This window comes from Nerophis ophidion, linkage group LG27 (assembly GCF_033978795.1).
Source record: "Nerophis ophidion isolate RoL-2023_Sa linkage group LG27, RoL_Noph_v1.0, whole genome shotgun sequence".
Taxonomy (NCBI): domain Eukaryota; kingdom Metazoa; phylum Chordata; class Actinopteri; order Syngnathiformes; family Syngnathidae; genus Nerophis; species Nerophis ophidion.
In genome coordinates, this window is record NC_084637.1 from 32,073,915 (window position 1) to 32,098,260 (window position 24,346).

General features: G+C 41.5%; 2 protein-coding genes across 3 annotated transcripts in view; both read left to right on the forward strand.

Moving 5' to 3' along the window:
• LOC133544529 (male-specific lethal 3 homolog) overlaps nt 1-14,251 on the forward strand; it is a 256,717-nt gene extending 242,466 nt beyond the window's left edge. For both annotated transcript variants that reach the window (XM_061889965.1, XM_061889964.1), the window contains 8 exons: nt 1,798-1,955; nt 2,030-2,188; nt 2,266-2,489; nt 4,972-5,061; nt 8,541-8,650; nt 8,791-8,890; nt 9,009-9,093; nt 13,640-14,251. In XM_061889965.1, coding sequence (XP_061745949.1) covers nt 1,798-1,955; nt 2,030-2,188; nt 2,266-2,489; nt 4,972-5,061; nt 8,541-8,650; nt 8,791-8,890; nt 9,009-9,093; nt 13,640-13,739 — 1,026 coding nt within the window. In that variant the 3' untranslated portion in view covers nt 13,740-14,251. The remainder of the gene's footprint in view (nt 1-1,797; nt 1,956-2,029; nt 2,189-2,265; nt 2,490-4,971; nt 5,062-8,540; nt 8,651-8,790; nt 8,891-9,008; nt 9,094-13,639) is intronic.
• A 6,380-nt stretch (nt 14,252-20,631) lies between these two features.
• Nucleotides 20,632-24,346, forward strand: part of LOC133544209 (FERM and PDZ domain-containing protein 4-like) — a 138,347-nt gene continuing 134,632 nt past the window's right edge. The window contains exon 1 of the mRNA XM_061889348.1: nt 20,632-20,720. Coding sequence (XP_061745332.1) covers nt 20,716-20,720 — 5 coding nt within the window. The 5' untranslated portion in view covers nt 20,632-20,715. The remainder of the gene's footprint in view (nt 20,721-24,346) is intronic.

The following is a 24,346-nucleotide window of genomic DNA, read 5'->3' on the forward strand; positions in this document are numbered from 1 at the left end:
CAAGTTAATAAACAATTAGTAAGAGACAACTTCATAACAATATGTTATACACCCCACTAGCACCAAACCCCGCCCACCTCAACCACGCAGGGGGGGGGGTTTGGTGCTCGTGGGGTGTATAACATAGTCAGGAAGTGTCATGGATGCAAAGGATTTGATGAGGAAGGTGAGAAACTAATGCATTCAAGAAAGAACTCATATGAAGGTGGCGTTCGTGTCTCTCTTCTTTCCACTCCTCTCTCTCTCTACTTATCGCCGTCTTCACCAACATGTAGTTCACTCTCTTCTACATATGGAAGTATGATTATTCACAAAATGTGTTTTGTGTTGATAATGTGGAGTGTCTGGAACGGAATAATTGGTTGGACCTGAGGGTGTAACGGTACGTGTATTTGTATCGAACCGTTTTGGTACGGGGATTTCGGTTCGGCACGCGGGCGTACCGAACAAGTTCGGAAGCAGAAGTCTTCACAAGCTGCTCTGCTTTCTGCCTCTGTCTCTGCCTCATTGTCCTGCCCACACAACCATCTGATTGGTTACATACAAAGCCAATCAGCAGTGCGTATTCAGAGCGATGTAACAGCCAATCAGCAGTGCGTATTCAGACTTCAGAACGATGTAGTCAAGGCTTTAGCGTCGAGCAGATATTCGTCTAGCAGGGGAGGAGCGGACTCTACCCAAATTATAAAAAACACTTCCCAGTCACAACTATTAAAAACATCACTATGAGCCCGTTGACCTTCTAGAAACTTAAACTGCAGCCCAGCTCGCTCACAGTAAAGGCTTGAGATGAAGGCTAATTAGCTTTTAGCGTAACGTTAGCTCATTTTTCTGTGTGTGTGTGTGTGTGTGTGTGTGTGTGTGTGTGTGTGTGTGTGTGTGTGTGTGTGTGTGTGTGTGTGTGTGTGTGTGTGTGTGTGTGTGTGTGTGTGTGTGTGTGTGTGCGCGCGTGTTTTAGGGGCAGCAAAGCCCTGTCTGTCTGTTATTTCATTGAACTCCATTGTGTTTAGGGATGAATAGTCTCTCCTATTGCAATTGTACTATTTTTCAGCTATAATTACATGAATCATTAATAATTTAGCAGCCTAGTTTTGAATGGCAGGGTCCCTGCTATCACATGTTGATGATAAAAATACAACATTTACATAATAAAAGTCAACTACAGGCTTCCCACATACTGTAATAAATTAAGCATGATGAGTTGACATTAAACAGTTTCAATGGAAACTGTTTAATGTTGCACTTTTTATATGTAGAGGAAAGGTTTTTTCATTTTATTTAATCAAAACAACAATTTGAGGCAGTTTAATGTGGATTAACGTGGGCATAATTATTATAGTGTTCCCAATGTTAAAAGGATAAAGCCATTGTTTACAAATTTGGTAAATAAATAACCCAAAAATGTATATTTTGTTGATTTCTTACTGTACCGAAAATGAACCGAACCGTGACCTCTAAACCGAGGTACGTACCGAACCGAAATTTTTGTGTACCGTTACACCCCTAGTTGGACATGATTTCTGTTTTGGTTTTCGTCGCACCTTTTACGACGGATTAAATCCCAGGCACCACTGTTATTGTGTTTTGGTTTCAAAAGGTGCTATATTTATGTTTATCTCAAGCCAAAAATTTAATTACATGTAGTAATAAAACATGAAGAATTGTGTGCATAGCATAATAGCATCTAGTATAGTTTAATACTTTGTACCATATTGACAAGTGTGTTGTATTTATGCCGCAGAGTGTTGAAATTTAAACTGGACCGTCTCTCATTCCATTCTTTTATGACCTTTTTAGTTGGTGATGGTTCCTTGTCAGATGAATGTTGTGCACATCTTGGAGTCCTATGTGAAGCATTTTGCCATCAACAAAGCTTTCATGGCCAATGAGCGGTACAGGCGGCAACAGAATACGACACAGACCAGCAGCCCACAGCCTATCCCTCCAGAGAAGAAGTGAGTACTCTCAAGGTGTAAGGCTGTACCAAGCATTAGTAGTAAGTGGTGACACAGTTTTCTTTTAATTAAAGTGAAGAGTTGTGTAAGGAAATGGTGGATGGCCTGAGGATCACATTTGACTTCACTTTACCCATGATCCTCCTCTACCCGTGTGAGCAAGCTCAGTTCAAGAAGGTCAGCTCTTCCCGGCTTTTCTTGGCCATCAATGAAGAAAGCCCCTGCCCCAGCAAGTAAGTGGTATTAACTAAGCGCGTGCGTACAGATCTGCAGGATCGTTGTCATGTGATGCTTTTTGTCCTCATTCAAGCCCCCAGCGAGATCGCAGTCCTAGCCCTGTGGGTCACAACCCTGCCACGCCTCAATCAACTGACAGCCAACCAGCTCTGAGTGACATTTCCGGTACCACGCCCACTGCCCCTACACCGAAGCGCCGCCGCCACCCTGACATGGACTGTATCTCATACCAGTCTCTCAGGCGCTCCACCAGGAACACGCCCGGGGGAGACCGCCCGGCTGAAGGGAGCAGCTGCGGTAAAGATATTTTACTGATTTTAGAGTTAGCTTCCAGGCCTGGGCCGGTATAAAATTTTGCTGGATGTTATAATGACCTACGAATTATTGCCGTTAAACGATATTATTGCCATTATTTATATGATATTAAATTAATTATTCATGTAATAATAATACATAATATATGCAAGTACCGTATTTTTCGGAGCATAAGTCGTCGCACCTGCCAAAAATTCATAAAAAAGAAAGAAAAAAACATGTATAAGTTGCACTGGACTATAAGTCGCATTTTTGGGTGAAATTTATTTGATAAAACTTAACACCAAGAATAGACATTTGAAAGGCAATTTAAAATAAATAAAGAATAGTGAACAACAGGCTGAATAAGTGTACGTTATATGAGGCATAAATAACCAACTGCTATGTCAACCTAACATATGGTAAGAGTCATTCAAATAACTATAACATTTAGAACATGCTATACGTTTACCAAACAATCTGTCACTCCTAATCGATAAATCCTAGGAAATCTTATACGTCTAGTCTCTTACGTGAATGAGCTAAGTAATATTATTTGATACTTTACGGTAATGTGTTAATAATTTCACACATAAGTCGCTCCTGAGTATACATAAGTCGCACCCCCGGCCAAACTATGAAAAAAATTGCGACTTACAGTCCGAAAAAATACGTTATATCCTTTTAAATGCATTAAACTTGTATTTCTCGTATTTAACATTTTAATTGGAAAGAAAACATTTAAAAGGAACAAATAGTAACAATACAATATACTTAGTCTGTAAGCAACAATTTGCACTTGAATAAAATTACAACCAAAAGCAATAACATATCTTGAAGGCATTGGGGGGGCCTCAAATACAGACATGCATAAAAATAAATGAAATAGCGAAAGAAAGTATTGACAAACAAGGTAGGACTTTAATATTGAACATGTAGACATGTTCAACTGAACATGTCAATTGAACTGACAATCAAGTTTGGACCTTAAACAAAATTGCTAAGTAACAATATAAACACTACAGATGTACTAACAGGTCATATGAAAAACAAAATTAAGTTTGGCATATTCCGAGTGAGGAACACCGACATGACATAACAACATGACAGCACTTTTTTAAAATGGTTGTTTTATAACAGTTTTACCGTATTTTTCGGACAACTAGTCGCAGTTTTTTTCATAGTTTGGTGCGACATATACTCCGGAGCGACTTATGGGTGAAATTATTAACACGTTACCGTAAAATATCAAATATTATTTATCTCATTCGCGGAAGAGACGGAGAATGTGTCAACAATCGTCACACACACGTCAACCAATAAGAATTCGGCGAGGGAGGGTCATGGTAGAAGTGCATTGTGGGTCATGGAATGCCAACTGCTATACCGCTACTGCCGTAGCTATTAAAATGGATCATTTCATCGTTGGCGGTAACTTATAAAAACTGAAAAAAGGCTGAAAAAAAATGGCACCAAAAAGGAAATCATGTACCGCAGATTCCAAGCTGGACGTAGTGAAATATGCAGCAGAAAACGACAAGAGGAAGCGCCGCATACCTTTGGAGTTGGCAGAGTTGTTTAGAATTTCATGGGATTTATGGATTAGGAGTGAGAGATAGTTTGGTAAACGTATAGCATGTTCTATATGTTATAGTTATTTGAATGACTCTTACCATAATATGTTAGGTTAACATAGCAGTTGGTTATTTATGCCTCATATAACGTACACTTATTCAGCCTGTTGTTCACTATTCTTTATTTATTTTAAATTGCCTTTCAAATGTCTATTCTTGCTGTTGGATTTTATCAAATAAATTTCCCCCCAAATGCGACTTATACGCCAGTGCGACGTATATGCTTTTTTCTTTCTTTATTATGCATTTTCGGCCGGTGCGACGTATACTCCGGAGCGACTTATAATCCTTAAAATACCGTAAATGTCAGCATGTCTTCGGAGATGTATTTAATCACACACCATACTTTCTTATCTATACTATTGGCACTGTTTTGTTTACACTGACCTGATGTTCACCAAACGTGAAGTGTTTGCACATTGAGCAAACTGGCTTCTCAGTGTTGATATGCTCATCTTGTGCTTAAAGTTTTCAACTGAAATATTCCCACATTGGGTGGCATTAAGTTTTGTGATCATTTTGTCCATGTTAGCTGCTACACGCTAACTAGTTGCACTCTGTGATGCTAGCGGGCCAGCTGCACAAAGAATCAAAGACACTTAATGAGGACACAGTAATTCATCCCCTTCTTTACATGCCGCTATGATACAAACACGTGTAACCGCTAAAAGCTACGAAAAACGTGAATGCTCTTGAAGTATGCACATGCCGATTTATTGACGCTGGAAACTTACCGACTTGAATTTTCATTTATCGTCATTTGATTGCTTTATCGATTATCGGCCCAGGCCTAGTAGCGTCTTTTGCACATTTTCTTCAAGTGATTGCTTTTTTTTTTTTGAATGACGCAGGTGGAGGCAGTGCCACGGTGTCGCCAAAGCTCAAACGCCGCTTGATCGACACTTCCTCCCAGTCAAAGTTCACCCTCAACCTCGACAGAAGTCAGGGTTCAAGTGTTTTTACAAAAAAATAACAATATTTTGCTCAATACAAATAGAGAAATTACTCTTTAACCTCAAAACTATAAACCTTAAGAAGTTTTGTTTCTGAAACTAATAACATTACAGGTGGTCCTCGGGTTAAGAACAAGCTCTGCTTCTAAACTTTGATCAATCAATCAATCAATGTTTATTTATATAGCCCCAAATCACAAATGTCTCAAAGGACTGCACAAATCATTACGACTACGACATCCTCGGAAGAACCCACAAAAGGGCAAGGAAAACTCACACCCAGTGGGCAGGGAGAATTCACATCCAGTGGGACGCCAGTGACAATGCTGACTCTGAGAAACCTTGGAGAGGACCTCAGATGTGGGCAACCCCCCCCCCCCCCACTAGGGGACCGAAAGCAATGGATGTCGAGCGGGTCTAACTTGATACTGTGAAAGTTCAATCGATAGTGGCTCCAACACAGCCGCGAGAGTTCAGTTCAAAGCGGATCCAAGACTGCAGCGAGAGTCCCGTCCACAGGAAACCATCCCAAGCGGAGGCGGATCAGCAGCGTAGAGATGTCCCCAACCGATACACAGGCGAGCGGTCCATCCTGGGTCTCGACTCTGGACAGCCAGTACTTCATCCATGGTCATCGGACCAGACCCCCTCCACAAGTAAGGGGGGGACATAGGGGAAAAAAGAAAAGAAGCGGCAGATCAACTGGTCTAAAAAGGAGGTCTATTTAAAGGCTAGAGTATACAGATGAGTTTTAAGGTGAGACTTAAGTGATCTAAGTTGGAATTAAATTATAGGTAAATAAACACCTAAGTTACTCATAGTGTAAACAAAACAGAAAGGACATAGCCCACAATCACAAAGGCTGAGCAACTCTGACTGATATTTATGTTTTGTTCCCCCGGCTCAGAGGCGACTAGCACCTAACTGTGTATGTCCATACATGGTGTGGAGCTGTTCAAAAAAATTAATAATCATTCCGATTGCAGCAAACGACCTGCATTTTTTTTACTATTGGACTATAGAGCAAGGCTTAGCATGTTAAGAGCTGAAGTAGGTATGAAGGTATGCTAATCGCTAAACTAGCAGCTAATTTGGCTTGAAACAACACAACAAAAAAGTGCTTAGTAAACGTTAAAAGTGAACTGCACTTTTTATTTAGATATTTGCTTCTCGTTCACAATAATTATGAGAGACAAGAACACACATCTTTTGTTTACAACCTTATCTTTTTGAACCTGAATATACGTAGAATGAAGTACATCTTATTGAAGCGAGCATGAAGAGAGGGTGAAATGTTGTAGCAGATGGGTGAAATGTTGTAGCAGATGGAAGCCATGAGAGTCAGGACCGGCGTGTCTTGTTCTACATGTGGAACATCAGCACAGATTGTTCTATCGCATTGTGTTGTACATTACAAAGTCCAAAGCCATTCAGCTGTTGACGCAGTTGCTATCTTGCCATTGCTAGTTTACGGCTAATGCTTTAGCATGCCATCACATGTGTTAGTACGCCTGCAAAACAGTTTCTCAGTGTTCGCTCTTACAATAACAATGTTGTTACAGCATGGTTATTTTTAGAGATGTCCGATACTGGCTTTTTTGCCGATATCCGATATTCCGATATTGTCTAACTCTTAATTACCGATACCGATATATACAGTCGTGGAATTAATTGTGCCTAATTTTGTTGTGATGTCCCGCTGGATGCATTAAACAATCTACCAAGGTTTACCTAAATAAATCAACTCAAGTCATGGAAAAAAAATGCTAACATGGCACTGATATATTTATTATTAAAGTCACAAAGTGCATTTTTTTTTATCATGCCTCAAAACTGCAGCTTGGAATTTGGGACATGCTCTCCCTGAGAGAACATGAAGAGGTTGTGCTGCAAGGGGTTCTGGGTAATTGTTCTGTTGTGTTACGGTGCGGACGTTCTCCCGAAATGTGTTTGTCATTCTTGTTTGGTGTGTGTCCACAGTGTGGCGCATATTTGTAACAGTGATAAAGTTGTTTTTACGGCCACCCTCTGTGTGACCTGAATGGCTGTTGACCAAGTATGCATTGCATTCACTTGTGTGTGTGAAAAGCCGTAGATATTATGTGACTGGGCCGGCACGCAAAGGCAGTGCCTTTAAGGTTTATTGGCGCTCTGTACTTCTCCCCACGTCTGTGTACACAGTGGTGTTTTAAAAAGTTATACATTTTACTTTTTGAAACTAATACCGGCAATTTTGAAACCGATACGGATAATTTCCGATATTACATTTTAAAGCATTTATCGGCCGATATTAGCGGACATCTGTAGTTATTTTAAAGGCTACAGAACATAAATGAAGTATTGTTGGTGGTTTTTAGATGCATTTTCAAAGTGATTTAGAGGCCGAAGTAATTGCTCCTATTAGCTGCAATGCAATCTCCATAAAACAGGCCAATTATTACAAGTTAAAATGCAAAAAAAAACCAAAACGTTTGTCTCCTTGTTTCATAAAGGTTTGTGAACGTTGGGCAAAATTCCCCCAAAAAGTGCAGTTCCCCTCTGAGGTGTCTTGATAAAACTGTAACTGCAGACAGTACGTAGTATGTTGATATTTTTAAACTGCCAATAGACTCACTATAATTGAATACAAACATTTAGTTAATACATGTGATTTTCTTTGGGCAATATTCACTCATAGATGATCTGAATTGTCAGCAAAAAAAAAAAGAACAATTCCTTAATTTTATCCCTAAGGTTGTCTTGCACACTAGAAAAAGTGTTGCAAAGGAGGTAGACATCCGCTTATTGTGAGGAGGATGTCTCAATAAAGAAGCTGCTTAGTTATGTCTCATTTCATAGTAGAATATCCTTTCACATGTCAAATATACCATCTTCGTCCTTAGAGAAGATTTCAGTACATGGTTTGTTTGGCTTAGACCTTACATGCAGCCACAATTTGTCTTCACAATGTTTAACTTCACTTTTCACTTCACTTTCGTTTCCTTTGTCCCTAAGAGTCCTCACGCCTGGGAGACGTTTGCTAATAAGCAACACTATCAATCAATCAATGATTATTTAAATTGGCCTAAATCACTAGTGTCTCAAAGGGCTGTACAAACCACAACAACATCCTCTGTAGAGCCCACATAAGGGCAAGGAAAACTCACACCCAGTGGAATCAGTTCCTTACTCAAGCACACAACACAGCTAGTTTTTGAGCCAATCTCTTTTTTTTACTGACCAAACTTTAATATTTCAGTGATTTATTGGAGCTTTGTAAACCGAGGACCACCTGTGATGTGATTTTAGTAACAACAGGTGGAGCGCAAGACCACTTTTCTTGCCACATTTCCACAGCGCCCAATCCTGCTGATTAACTTTGGTCTCCTTTTTGAGGGCTTGTCAGTTCAATTAAGTTTGTCTTTTGTTCGCCCCACTTGTTCTATTTGAGATGAGCTCCAAAATAATCTCTTCCCCTATCCGTACAGAAACTCCAGTGCATAGTGGCTCATCTTCCCCCTTGCCCTTGACACCAAGCAAAGAAAGAAGCGGACCTTTTCACGGCTTCGAGAGCCGACGAAACAACGAGCTCAATGAGGTGACAAACCAGTGTGTTGGTTTTCGTAGCTTGAAGAGACACGAATGTGTCGCATAAGATTAAGAACACGATATTTGCAAACAACTTTCTGTACTATTGGGTGTGACATGTAAGACGCCTTCCTAACTCCTACCTTTCAGGTCCTGAGTTGGAAGCTGACCCCTGATAACTATCCATTGAATGACCAGCCCCCTCCACCTTCCTACTTGTATGGAGTGCAGCATCTTCTACGTCTTTTTGGTTGGTTTCTCTTTTTTTTACAAACTTGAATAAATCCATGCACCAGTTAATGGATTTCAGTTGCTTAACTGACATGTTTATCTCGCTGCGCTCCATCTTGTCTCTCTCACTCCTCCAGTAAAGCTTCCTGAGATCCTCGGAAAGATGCAGATTCCAGAAAGGAATCTCCGAGCCTTGGTCAAACATTTGGAGCTCCTTCTGAGGTAACAGATTCATATTGTTAGATATAATCACTAGGGATGCGCCGATTTCTGTAATTAAGTCCAATGCAGATCATTGCCATTAAATTCCGATCACAAAAGCTGAAAAACAGAATCGTCCCGTATTTAGTAATTTAAGTACATATCATCTTATAATGCATAATAAAGAAAGAAAAAAGCATATACGTCGCACTGGAGTATAAATCGCATTTTTGGGGGAAATGTATTGGATAAAATCCAACACCAAGAATAGACATTTGAAAGGCAATTTAAAATAAATAAAGAATAGTGAACAACAGGCTGAATAAGTGTAGGTTATATGAGGCGTAAATAAGCAACTGCTATGTTAACCTAACATATTATGGTAAGAGTCATTCAAATAACTATAACATAGAGAACATGCTCTACCTTTACCAAACTATCTGTCACTCCTAATACATAAATCCCATGAAATTCTAAACAACTCTGCCAACTCCAAAGGTTTGCGCGGCTTCCTCTTGGTGTTTTCTGATGCATATTTCACTACGTCCAGCTTGGAATCTGCAGTACATGATTTCCTTTTTGGTATCAATGTGTGGGACGCACTATGTCCCGTATTAATGTGCAAATCAAAACTATCTTTGCATGACAAGTACCGCATTTTTCGCACTATAAGGCGCACCGGATTAAAAAGCGCACCCTCAATGAATGGCCTATTTTAAAACTTTGTTCATATATAAGGCGGACTGCGCATTCCTTTTTGGTATCAATGTGTGGGACGCACTATGTCCCGTATTACTGTGCAAATCAAAACTATCTTTGCATGACAAGTAGCGTATTTTTCGCACTATAAGGGGCACCGGATTATAAGGCGGACCTTCAATGAATGGCCTATTTTAAAACTTTGTTCATATATAAGGCGCACTGCATTATAAGGCGCGTAGAACAGATGCTACAGTAGAGGCTGGGGTTACGTTATGCATCCTTTAGATCAGGGGTGTCAAACTCATTTTAGATCGGGGGCCACATGGAGAAAAATCTACTCCCAAGTGGGCCAGACTGGTAAAATCCCTGCACGATAACTGAAAAATAAAGACACCTTCAGATTGTTTTCGGTGTTCAAAAATAGAAGAAGCACATTCTGAAAATTTACAAATCATAATGTTGTTGTTTTTTTACACTTACATGTTGCGGTTACTAGTATTCTATCTTTATTTGTCATTATTTATATTTTCTGAATGAATGATGTGATAATGTTCATCAGTCAACTCAATGGTGTTCATTTTCAATCTATCAAGATAACAAAATATCAAAATCAAATTACAGTATGCCATGTATGTAGTTTGATCATTTTCCTCGATTGATGTACTAATATGTGGTTTATTTTCTACATATGTACCATCATCCAGGGATACAAAAAATTGCTATTGCAACATCCAGTAGACACATGTAGGAGAGCTGTTTCTTTCATTCCAAAGTTTTAGGTTAATTTGTATACTTAGCAAACTCATCCCACGGGCCGGATGAAACCTGTTCGCAGGGCTGATTCGGACGCGGGCCATTTGTTTGACACCCTTGCTTTAGATGGAGCTGCGCTAAAGGGAATGTCAACAAAACAGTCAGATAAGTCAGTCAAACTTTATTAATAGATTACAATCCAGCGCTCTGACAACTTTGTTCACTCCCAAAATGAATAAACAGCAGTTTTATTATTTCCCCGATTCAATAAACATGCAAAAAACATTCTGATACTGTTACGGTAAATCAAACGTTAGTGCAATCACAAATCGTAAAACTGGAAATAGTGCAAAACAATAATATATCAATAACTCAACGTTGCTCAAACGATAATGTCACACAACACAACACACAAAATAAACATGTAAAGCTCACTTTATTAAGTTATTCCTCATCCACGAATCCCTCAAATTCTTCTTCTTCAGTGTTCGAATCAAACAGTTGGGCGAATACGGCATCCAACATGCCCGGCTCCGTCTCGTTGAAGTCGTCATTAAACGAGTCAATGTTAATGTTAAATTTTCTCGTTGCTGCTCTATTCCCGTCTTCTACTGTGTGACTGATCGCCTTGAGTTTAAACTCTGCACAGAAACGGCACGCCTCCTGCAGTCATTTATCCCAGCATGCACCGCGCGCTTCTTCTTCTACGGGGGAAAATAAGGTTGGCGGCGTCTTACCGTAGTTGCGAGACCTCTTGAGGCATGTTTAATTCAGACACTGAAGAAGAAGAATTCGAGGGATTCGTGGATATGGAATAACTTAATAAAGTGAGCTTCACATGTTTATTTTGTGTGTTGTGTGACATTATCGTTTGAGCAACGTTGAGTTATTGATATATTGTTATTGCTTTGCACTATTTCGAGACGTCGTTAATGGAGTCACTGTCGCTGCTGTTGTCTAGCAGTTGAGTGACAATTCCTGCTTTCCTGAAATCATGTCTCTCAATGGGAGCCATTTTGGAGTCTTTACATAAACACACAAATGGAAATTAAAACGGCAGAACTGACGCAGTCATATATCCCAGCATGCACTGCGCGCTTCTCCTACGGGGGGAAATGAAGTCGGTGGGTGCTTACCGTAGTTATGAGACCTGTTGTGGCTCAATATTGGTCCATTTATAAGGCGCACCAGACTATAAGGCGCACTGTCAGCTTTTTAGAAAATTTTAGGTTTTTAGGTGCGCCTTATAGTGCGGAAAATACGGTAATTAAAAGCTATTGCAGCTTACAATGCAAATGTCAAACTACCGTTTCATGGCCGGGAGACCTTTTATAGTCGTATATACCAGTGGTCCCCAACCACCGGGCGGCCCGATTGGTACCGGGCCGCAGAATAATTTTTTATTAATTTTTATTTAAAAAAAAAAAAAAAAATACAAATTTTTTGTTTTTGTTTTTATTTTTTTAATTAAATCAACATAAAAAACACAATATACACTTACAATTAGTGCACCAACCCTAAAAACTTCCCTTTTTCATGACAAAAACGTCCCTTTTTCATGACAAATAAAAAAAATAAATAAATAAAAGGACACCCCCCCACCCGGGCCGCGGGACAAATTATTAAGCGTTGACCGATCCGCGGATACAAAAAGTTTGGGGACCACTGGTATATACAATAATAATAATAATAATTAAAAACACTGAATTATGATAAAGACTTGGTGGGCAGAAAGAGGCTCAAGTCCCCTAAATGTTGAACATGTACAATTTAGTCGATTTTAACCAGGATCTGTTTAATACTGAATTATTTTTTGTTAAAAGTTGAGACTAGCAAAATTCATGTCACAATAGCAGGCTGCCCATCTATTTATTGAAAGGGAACGTAAAAAGCAACATATTTGAGAATCATCCATAAAGCAAAGAAAGCTGTAAACATGACAAAAATGTCAAGGAGGTATAAGTAAAAGAGAGCACGTTTGGTTCGTAGGGAGGGAGAGAGAGAGCATGTGTTAGTGGGAGGGAGATGAGTGGGTGTTACACAAGCGCGGGAGTCTAATCTTTAAATCCTCCCGAGCGATCTTCGGTTGAGCCGTTCCCAAACCTAAGGGATTTGGTCTCTGTCTCTAATCAAACCTGTGCAGTACTGCATTCTGCCACCGCGCTGTGCTGTGGAGCGCTGCCTAAAACCTGCTGCCAATCCAGCTTCTTGTAACTGAGTCAAAGACAGCGTCGGTCCCCAGTTGAACAGTAAAGATGAATGAAACAGACTGTTGAACGACGGGTGTTCTCAAAATAGCCAAAGGTTAAGCTGGCAGTAATGTGCAACATGAAAGGATTACACCTCCAGCGTGTACTGTACCTCCTCATTTACTCAAATGTAGCATTGTCATGATGAGATAGTCGGTCGTCAAATGAAATGCTGTTCCGACACGCTTTGTGTGGCATTAGGGGCTCCTTAGCAAGACTCATCATTTTACTGTCAAAAGACGCAGTTTGCTTTTTTTTTCAGCGAAAATTAAACACGACAAATGACACATTTTCAGAGGAAGTTAAGGCAGGAAAATTAAATTCCTGTGAAAACAATGTTGTTATATTTTTGTTTCGGTGTTTCCAAGGCCTTGTTTGTGTTTGTCGATCCAGCCTCAGACCATTTGGTTTGTCGGTTGTCGTCAAAGCGTTCTTCAGTTCCTTTCTGATGAGTATAATTTGTTTGCATTGAGATTAGGAGGAACGGTGGAGTTAAGATGAGATGGCAAGATTTAGAGGATTTGGCCGAGTAGCGGATACTAAGAAGATTCCGGATTAGTTTTCCCCACAACTGATTAGATGGGAGGGAGGAGGGTTCGGGATAGAGTGGGTTCACGTTGACTACTGGTCTTTCTTCCACACTGTGTGTATATTACTCTTCTGCCGGTGGTATGGACATAGATGAGGGGGCTTTGTCTCTGATACATATATATATATCCAGAATGAAGGCGTTGGCTCTAGGATTTCTGTGGAATGAGACGACTGTCGAGGAAAATGTTGCATTTGAGGCTTTTTTTTATGTCACACACAATATCTTCAAATACGTCGCTCATTATTCTTATCTCACCCCTCTCGCCATATAGGTTTCTGGCTGAGTTCCACGAGGATTTCTTTACCGAGTCTGCTTATGTGTCCGCATCCGAGGCTCACTATAACATGAAGCAACCGAGGCCTGTTTACTGAAGACGGCAGATGCTCTTTGCCCCTTCTGGTCTTCACACCAACATACCTTCTCAGCATGACTTTGCATGTCTGTATTTTCCTTATCCTCACCTTCTCCGCTGCAATGTTAGATACTTTTTTGATCAACTAACTGCAGAAAGATAGGTACTATGTGCTTTATTTGGCATGCATGTCAAGCAGTGATGCTTCAGCATCGATCAATATCAGCAGAATTATTGGGGCATGCAAAAGTGCAGTTACAAGCTTACTTGTCCACACTCATCTTTAGAGTTGTGCTTTGGACGTGTAGATAAAACGACATAGCTTGAGTCTTGGCCGTGTGTCCTTTTTGAAGCTTTTTTCCCCTCTGCTGTTGTCCCATCAAAGTGTTAGTTTGTTGACAGAAATGTTGCAAATTTCAAAAGCACTGGTCTTCGCTTTCTCACTGTCTGTTTTTGGAGGTATGTCTTGTGAACGAGTCAGTGCAAATACGTCCTACACATACAAACAAATTAAACTTTGTTTTACTTTTAGACCTGTCGTAAAATAATTGCTTTCATTACTTTGGGTACCAGGCTCATTTAATTAATTCATAAAATGTCTTTGGAAATTAGGAGGAAAAAAAGATGATTGCTGAGTCAAATGTCCCTGTGTGGGAATATTTCAGCTTCAAACTAAATGAGCATTCTGGTACATCAACAAAGATGTACCAGAATGCCAAATGTGTAGGAAAGAGATGTCAACAAAAAATGCAAAACACCAAACCACGTGACCCAGTTTTCTCAACTAGGGAAACATTTGCACTTAAAGTAGTTCAATGTAAATTTAAGTGCAGTTTTGTTTCTCGAGAATTAATAAGCCATTTTATTTTATTGTTTTTGCTATGTCTGCTGTTATATAGTAGTTTTGAAAGTGCTAAACGCCCCCAATGTTACGAGCAAAAGACAGGGTGTGTATTTTGGGTCGTGATTTTTATTCTGGTGCAATCTTTGCAAAGCAACAGTTTCCTTACCTGAAATAACTTGTAAAAGTTGCACTTAGAGGGGAAACTGCCCTTTTTTGGATGTTTTCCCATAATTCACAATCCAATGTGAGACAAAAACATAGTCTCTCTGTACATTGTAGATAGCTAAAAACTGCTAGAACGAGGCAGCTAACAATGCAGGTTATGGGAATATTTTATTTTGCCTACAAAGCGCTCGAAACTATTTTCTAAAAACTGCCAACAATACTCCATTTTGATGTAGCAACCTGCATATCCACCAAGCTATAGTGACATTGTCGTTGTAAAATCCAACACGGGGGAACTACTTTTCGGGCGTAGTGACAAATCGCCTTGCTCATACTGCTCCTTTGACCATTATCAAATAGGCAGCTAACAGATAGCTCAAGCTCTTAATAACATTGGTTATTAAGAGCCATAGAATAAATAAGATGGAGCTTAAACGGCTGCTGTTGTATTTCCTTTGAGTCAGTAAAAGTTACTGCTGGCTTATAAATCATGCATCTCACCTGTATTGTAGAAGGTGGTCAACTTCCAAAACACACATGCTACAAACTTCATACTATTTGATGCTGGACAAATACCACAGCATAAAACCATCGCAAGTAAGCACTTTTTATCTGAGGAGCGAGGATATACCAGCTCAGGGAAGGTGCAAGTGCTGAAAGATACAACCATCCCATCAGTCGGCATTCTGGTGTAAGCGGACATTGTAACTCACTGTTTTGTTTTCATTTAAGCATCTAGCAATAGTGCTAGGTGATAAAACTCCGAGGCTCCCATGAAGTCAGCTATTATTTATAGCCACTGTTCTGAAAATTGGTGGAGGAGTTCAAGTACCTGGGAGTCTTGTTCACAAGTGAGGGAAGAGTGGATCGTGAGGTCAACAGGTGGATCGGTGCGGCGTCTTCTGTAATGCAGACGCTGTATCGATCCGTTGTGGTGAAGAAGGAGCTGAACCGGAAGGCAAAGCTCTCAATTTACTGGTCGATCTACGTTCCCATCCTCACCTATGGTCATGAGCTTAGGGTTATGACCGAAAGGACTAGATCACGGGTACAAGCGGCCCAAATGAGTTTCCTCCCCCGGGTGGCGGGTCTCTCCTTTAGAGATAGGGTGAGAAGCTCTGTCATCCAGGGGGGGCTCAAAGAAAAGCTACGGTTATTCCCCATGGACAGGAGCCAGGTGAGGTGTTTAGGGTACGTCCGACCGGTAGGAGGCCACGGGGAAGACCCAGGACACGTTGGGAAGACTATGTCTCGGCTGGCCTGGGAACGCCCCGGGATCCCCCGGGAAGAGCTGGATGAAGTGGCTGGGGAGAGGAAAGTCTGGGCTTCCCTGCTTAGGCTGCTGCCCCCGCGACCAGACCTTGGATAAGTGGAAGAAGATGGATGGAAAGCACTCCAAGTCTCCCATGAAGTCTGCTATTATTGGTAGCCAGTGTTCTGAAAATTAGTTTAAAAAATACTGTTACTTGTTACTTTAACAAAAATAGAATTGAACTACCAACATGACTCTTCAATACATGTAACTAGTTACCAGGGAAAGTAATTGAAGTTATTTTGGGTGTCCCACACGAAAAAAAAAAGTCTTTGACCACATCTAAAAAAATTTGGATCAGATCACCCTGCCTGCCCTCAGCTTATTGGCACAAATTCACTTTGACCCTTGGAGGCAAAATGTTTGGACACCTCTGGTCCAAACCCCAAGGAAGTGTTTAATGTAATTTAGAACGATCACATGTCTGTTGTTGAGATGTAGGTTAACGTTAGCCAACATGTATCATTGGATATTATCACTCTGGCAAAAATACCTTTTCAAAAGTTCCCATCTGTAACTGTTGGCACACTAGGGGTGTAACGGTACACAAAAATGTGGGTTCGGTACGTACCTCGGTTCAGAGGTCACGGTTCAATTCATTTTCGGTACAGTAAGAAAACAACAAAATATAATTTTTGGTGTTATTTATTTACTTAATTTGCAAAATCTTCCACCAAAAATGGTTTTCTTAGTGGAATATTTGATGTGAAGTAATGGGAACGTTGGATAGGTCAATAATTCTTAATAACATTAATTTTGATTTAATATTATGTTTTGAGCAATGACAGTTTGAAAGAAAAAAAAACAGCTTTTTTTTATTATTCAACATTGCAACTTTTTCTAAATGACATTTAACCTTCAAGCTTTTTTATTTCACTTTTGTTATGTTTTTTTTTATTTTAATAGTATTTTTAGAATTTGCCGTGGGCCTTTAAAACATTAGCTGTGGGCCGCAAATGGCCTCCGGGGCACACTTTTGACACCCCTGCTATAGATAAAAAAAAATTAAATCTGATAAATCTATGGATAAAAAGCAGAGCCTGGAGGCGCATGTGCGTTTATCACAACTCTCTCGCTCTCTGTCTCTGCCCCTCCCTTTACCATGAATTGATTAACGTGGACCCCGACTTAAACAAGTTGAAAAACTTATTCGGGTGTTACCATTTAGTGGTCAATTGTACGGAATATGTACTGAACTGTGCAATCCACCAATAAAAGTATCAATCAATCAATCAAAAACCCTCACGAATACTGCTCCCCCACGCAGCAGTATTGTTTTGTTTTCAACCCCTTCTTAACCCGGAACGTACATTGAAAATACACACAACCATAACTCAAAATACCGGACATTTGATGCATCTAAGAAACTCCACCCGGACAGCCCCGCAAAAGAGGACATGTCCGGTGAAAAGAGGAGGTATGGTCAGTCTATCATAACCCGATCGCTGCTAGCACCGGGCATGTCCTCCTTTGGGGGGCTGTCAGGGCGGAGTTTCTTAAATGCCTCAAATGTCCGACATTTTAAGTATCGTTTACGCTACTTTATATGTCCGTATGGAAACTCGTTCGGTATACCTCCGCACCGAACCGAAACCCCCGTACCGAAACGGTTCAATTCAAATACACGTACCGTTACACCCCAATGGCATACATGTCCTGCTAGACTGGCTGGTACTGCATGTCTTTGTCTTCACACTATCTGCAGTCAGCAGATCTCTTCCATTACCACTGCCGAAGTGTCCTTGCCGTTTCTGGGTTCTAATGGACCTTAGCGGTAAGCCCCAATGTTATTTGGAGTGGATCAGATACTTGTAATGAACCGCTTATCATTGCAACCCAAGACAATGCTCTCTTGCCCGGAGCTATCATGTTGCCACAGACCACGAACCTAAGCCTCTCCGTGCATCTCCAATCGATTTCTCATCTGCGAAACATCTCTATCATTTGCCACATGATTCAATCGGAGAGTGCTGGTAATTAGATGTGAGCTATCACCTTGTAAGTGCTGGTGCCTCCACCCTCCTCTGACTGTCACACCCATACTGACTTATAACTCCTCACTTCTTGGTCAAAGACAATCTGACGAGTATAAACAGATCTCTACCTATCACTTGGGTGTATTTTCCTTGTCAGATGCCCAGATGTATCCATGTCCATTCCTGTCTTCATCCTGTTCACCCTTTATCCAGTTTTATTCTCGCACATTGGACCTGGAAGATGCCTCTCTCCTCGGCAGTCCCAGCCCTATGGCCTCTTCGGACGGTTCTTGGACTTCTTTCGGTCTCAGCACAGACCTGACCTCAGTGGGCTCGGAGCAAGCCCTCACCCCTCTAACTGATTCCAATCTCCATGCGTGTTTCGAGGTCCGGAGGTCCACCAACAAGAAGCCCTTGGGAGGGCGTGCCAGAACCATTGCATGGCGGGAAACATCTTTTCTTGGGAATGATCAGTAAGTATTGCATTGTATTGTAGCTTTGACTAAAAAATACACTAAACCTTGTTCATCCACTGGAATGAATCTGACAGTGCTGTTTTTTTTCAGCATCATCAGTCACATGACAATTCACCTGTGGATAGTTTGAGCCTTTGAAATCACTCAATCTTCATTTTATTAACGTTATATCAGTTTTCAGAATAACTCAGATTTTAGTTCTGTTTACGGTCAGTGCTTCTGATTCCCAATGACAAGACTGTGAGACAGGGGTGTCAAACTCATTTTAGCTCAGGGGCCACAAGGAGAGAAATATACTCTCAAATGGCATTATAACTTAAAAATAAAGACTATAAACCGTTTCCATATGAGTTGGGAAATTGTGTTAGATGTAAATATAAACAGAATACAATGATTTGCAAATTATTTTCAACCCATATTCAGTTGAATATGCTACAAAGACAACATATTTGATGTTCAAACTGATAAACATTTAATTTTTTTTTGCAAATAATCATTAACTTTAGAATTTAATGCCAGCAACACGTGACAAAGAAGTTGGGAAAGGTGGTAATAAATACTGATAAAGTTGAGGAACGCTCATCAAACACTTATTAGGAACATCCCACAGGTGTGCAGGCTAATTGGGAACAGGTGGGTGCCATAATTGGGTATAAAAACAGCTTCCCAAAAAATGCTCAGTCTTTCACAAGAAAGGATGGGGCGAGGTACACCCCTTTGTCCACAACTGCGTGAGCAAATAGTCAAACAGTTTAAGAACAACGTTTCTCAAAGTGCAATTGCAAGAAATTTAGGGATTTCAACATCTACGCTCCATAATATCAAAAAGTTCAGAGAATCTGGAGAAATCACTCCACGTAAGCGGCATGGACGGAAACCACCATTGAATGACTGTGACCTTCGATCCCTCAGATGGCACTGTATCAAAAACTGACATCGATCTCTAAAGGATATCACCACATGGGCTCAGGAACACTTCAGAAAACCACTGTCACTAAATACAGTTGGTCGCTACATCTGTAAGTGCAAGTTAAAACTCTACTATGCAAAGCAAAAATCATTTATCAAAAACATCCAGAAACGCCGCCGGCATCTCTGGGCCCGAGATCATCTAAGATGGACTGATGCAAAGTGGAGAAGTGTTCTGTGGTCTGACGAATCCACATTTTAAATTTTTTGGGGATATTCAACATCGTGTCATCTGGACCAAAGGTGAAGCGAACCATCCAGACTGTTATCGACGCAAAGTTGAAAAGCCAGCATGTGTGATGGTATGGGGGTGCATTAGTGCCCAAGGCATGGGTAACTTACACATCTGTGAAGGCACCATTAATGCTGAAAGGTACATACAGGTTTTGGAACAACATATGCTGCCCTCTAAGCGCCGTCTTTTTCATGGACGCCCCTGCTTATTTCAGCAAAACAATGCCAAGCCACATTCAGCACGTGTTAAAACAGTGTGGCTTCGTAATAAAAAAGTGCGGGTACTTTCCTGGCCCGCCTGCAGTCCAGACCTGTCTCCCGTCCAAAATGTGTGGCGCATTATGAAGCGTAAAATAGGACAGCGGAGACCCCTTACTGTTGAACGACTGAAGCTCTACATAAAACAAGAACGGGAAAGAATTCCACTTTCAAAGCTTCAACAATTAGTTTCCTCAGTTCCCAAACGTTTATTGAGTGTTGTTAAAAGAAAAGGTGATGTAACACAGTGGTGAACATGCCCTTTCCCAACTACTTTGGCACCTGTTGCAGCCATGCAATTCTAAGTTAATTATCATTTGCAAAAAAATATATATAGTTTATGAGTTTGAACATCAAATATGTTGTCTTTGTAGTGCATTCAACTGAATATGGGTTGAAAAGGATTTGCAAATCATTGTATTCTGTTTATATTTACATCTAACACAATTTCCTAACTCATATGGAAACAGGGTTTGTATATTAATATCAAAAGAACCTGCAGTTTTTCTCATTGTCAATTGTATTGCAAATATTGTTTTCTCTCCCTGCTCTAAACCAGTCTGACTGCCAAACAGTCGCTAACCTTGTTTCTTTTTTTCTTTTTTTTTTTGCATCCATAACCCCGCCCCCGCTTGACCCACACATAAAAAGTAATTTCGCTGCAGTTGTGGTTATTGTTGGAGCTTGGCTGCACGCTGGTGGCAGCTTGAGGATTAGGGCATTGTTGGGCACAGACACCTCGCAGGATGGCACTCTGAGCCATGAGGTAAGACGCCACGTCGTGTTTAGTTCAGATTTTAAATAAACGGACCGGATGCGTTTCCCAGCTCTTAGTCGAAGCCAGTGAGTCGTGTGTCTGACATATTTATTTTCTCGGTCAAATGGACGCACATGGACCCTGCAGGCCTTCCTGCTGGTCTTTCTTTGGATGCTGCAGAGTCCTGTGGCCTGGGAGAGAACTGAATGAATGAATCTACCCCCAAAAATGACCCCAGTTGTTGGCATACATTTTATTGGAATTAATTCAACATGCACATACTTTCTTCTGGTCAGAAAAGAAGTCCTGTCCCGTGTGGAGTGGAGGTCTTTGTGACATCTGTGTGCATTATTTGTTGTATCACATCAAAATGCAATTATGTGTCACATTTGAGGATGAAGTTATATATTTATGTATTTGATTAAATTGAGTTGTTTACTCATCTTGTTGGTACGTGAGAGATGGTGGGTGGGCGAGTGTAAGGATGGATGTGCTCTTAGAGAAGTATAATGGACTGAAGACTTGGTGGACATTTCCTTGTGATCCAGTCGTACTTATACACTGTTTTTTGTACACCTGTTACATAGTTGAGGTTGTGTGTTGCTGGTAGTCTTATACACGATACTGGATGTAGTGTTGGCTGTCCAGAGTCGGGACCCGAGGTGGACCACTCGCTTGTGCATCGGTTGGGGACATCTCTGCTCTGCTGACCCGTCTCCACTTGGGATGGTCTCCTGCTGGCCCCACCATGGACTGGACTCTCACTATTACGTTAGATCCACTATGGACTGGACTCTCACTATCATGTTAGATCCACTATGGACTGGATTCACAATATTATGTTAGTTCCACTATGGACTGGACTCTCTCACTATTATGTTAGATCCACTATGGACTGGACTCTCACTATTATGTTAGATCCACTATGGACTGGACTCAAACTATTATGTTAGATCCACTATGGACTGGACTCTCACTATTATGTTAGATCCACTATGGACTGGACTCTCACTATTATGTTAGATCCACTATGGACTGGACTCTCACTATTATGTTAGATCCACTATGGACTGGACTCTCACTATTATGTTAGATCCACTATGGACTGGACTCTCACTATTATGTTAGATCCACTATGGACTGGACTCTCCCACTATTATGTTAGATCCAGTATGGACTGGACTCTCACTATTATGTTAGATCCACTATGGACTGGACTCTCCCACTATTATGTTAGATCCAGTATGGACTGGACTCTCACTATTATGTTAGATCCAGTATGGACTGGACTCTCACTATTATGTTAGATCCACTATGGACTGGACTCTCACTATTATGTAAGATCCACTATGGACTGGACTCTCACTATTTTGTTAGAGCCACTATGGACTGGACTCTCACTATTATGTCAGATCCATTATGGACTGGAGTCTCACTATTATGTTAGATCCACTATGGACTGGACTCTCACTATTATGTTAGATCCACTATGGACTGGACTCTCACTATTATGTTAGATCCACTATGGACTGGACTCTCACTATTATGTTAGATCCACTATGGACTGGACTCTCACTATTATGTTAGATCCACTATGGACTGGACTCTCACTATTTTGTTAGAGCCACTCTTGACTGGACTCTCACTATTATGTTAGATCCATTATGGACTGGAGTCTCACTATTATTTTAGATCCACTATGGTCTGGAGTCTCACTATTATGTTAGACCCACTATGGACTGGACTCTCACTATTATGTTAGATCCATTATGGACTGGACTCTCACAATATTATGCTAGACCCACTTGACGTCCATTGTATCCGGTGTCCCCTGGAGGGGTGGGGCTTCTCACCCTATCTCTAAGGGAGAGACCCGCCACCCGGCGGAGGAAACTCATTTGGGCCGCTTGTACCCGTGATCTTGTCCTTTCAGTCAAAACCCAAAGCTCATGACCATAGGTGAGGATGGGAACGTAGATCGACCGGTAAATTGAGAGCTTTGCCTTCCGGCTCAGCTCCTTCTTCACCACAACGGATCGGTACAACGTCCGCATTACTGAAGACGCCGCACCGATCCGCCTGTCGATCTCACGATCCACTCTTCCCTCACTCGTGAACAAGACTCCAAGGTACTTGAACTCCTCCACTTGGGGCAGGGTCTCCTCCCCAACCCAGAGATGGCACTCCACCCTTTTCCGGGCGAGAACCATGGACCTTGGAGGTGCTGATTCCCATCCCGGTCGCTTCACACTCTGCTGCGAACCGATCCAGCGAGAGCTTAAGATCCTAGCCAGAGGAAGGAGGGAGGGGCCCTAAAATTCAGGAATTTCATGGTGAAAATCGGATGGTTTGGCAAGCATGGTGTTGTGCGTGAATGCACAAAGGTGAGCTTTGTTGATGTTATTGATTTTTTGGCATGCTAATCCGCATACTTTCCAACCTTGAGACCTACGAATTCGGGAGATTTGGGGTGGGGGGAGGTGTATATTGTCGCCTCCTGGAAGAGTTAGTGCTGCAAGGGATTCTGGGTATTTGTACAGTTGTGTTTATGTTGTGTTACGGTGCGGATGTTCTCCCGAAATGCGTTTGTCATTCTTGTTTGGGGTGGGTTCACAATGTGGCACATATTTGTAACAGTGTTAAAGTTGTTTATACGGCCGCCCTCAGTGTGACCTGAATAGCTGTTGACCATATTTTATACTTGTGAGTGTTGGTGACACAGCTTTGCACCACTTGATATTCTAGTTTCAAGCATGTTTTACACAATATAGGTGTGACGGATTCAAGCCGTCGTCGTGCAGGTTCCATGGACCACCCAGAAAGGACATTGCTTTACAAGGTTTGACTCTTGTTTATTTTTTCAAATAAAGAAAGTCTTTTGCGCCGTCGTCGCTCCCACTGCTCGCTCCTCCGTGTCGCTCTTCAGTTGGCCTCGTCGTCGCCGTCTTCGTCTTGCTCTTTCTAGCCTTTAAATAGACCTCCTTTTTAGACCAGTTGATCTGCCGCTTCTTTTCTTTCTCCTATGTCCCTCCCTCCCTTGTGGAGGGGGTCCGGTCCGATGACCATGGATGAAGTACTGGCTGTCCAGAGTCGAGACCCAGGATGGACTGCTCGTTGGGACCCAGAATGGACCGCTCGCCTGTATCGGTTGGGGACATCTCTACGCTGCTGACCCGGCTCCGCTTGAGATGGTTTCCTGTGGACGGGACTCTCGCTGCTGTCTTGGATCCGCTTGAACTGAACTCTCGCGGCTGTGTTGGAGCCACTATGGATTGAACTTTCACAGTATCATGTTAGACCCGCTCGACATCCATTGCTTTCGGTCCCCTAGAGGGGGGGGGGGGGTTGGCCACATCTGAGGTCCTCTCCAAGGTTTCTCATAGTCAGCATTGTCACTGGCGTCCCACTGGATGTGAATTCTCCCTGCCCACTGGGTGTGAGTTTTCCTTGCCCTTTTGTGGGTTCTTCCGAGGATGTTGTAGTCGTAATGATTTGTGCAGTCCTTTGAGACATTTGTGATTTGGGGCTATATAAATAAACATTGATTGATGATTGATTGATTGTCGCTTCCGCTCTTCAGGCACTGCTGCGGGCTCTCCAACCCTTTGTGCTCCTGCCCTCATCTCTCCTCCTTC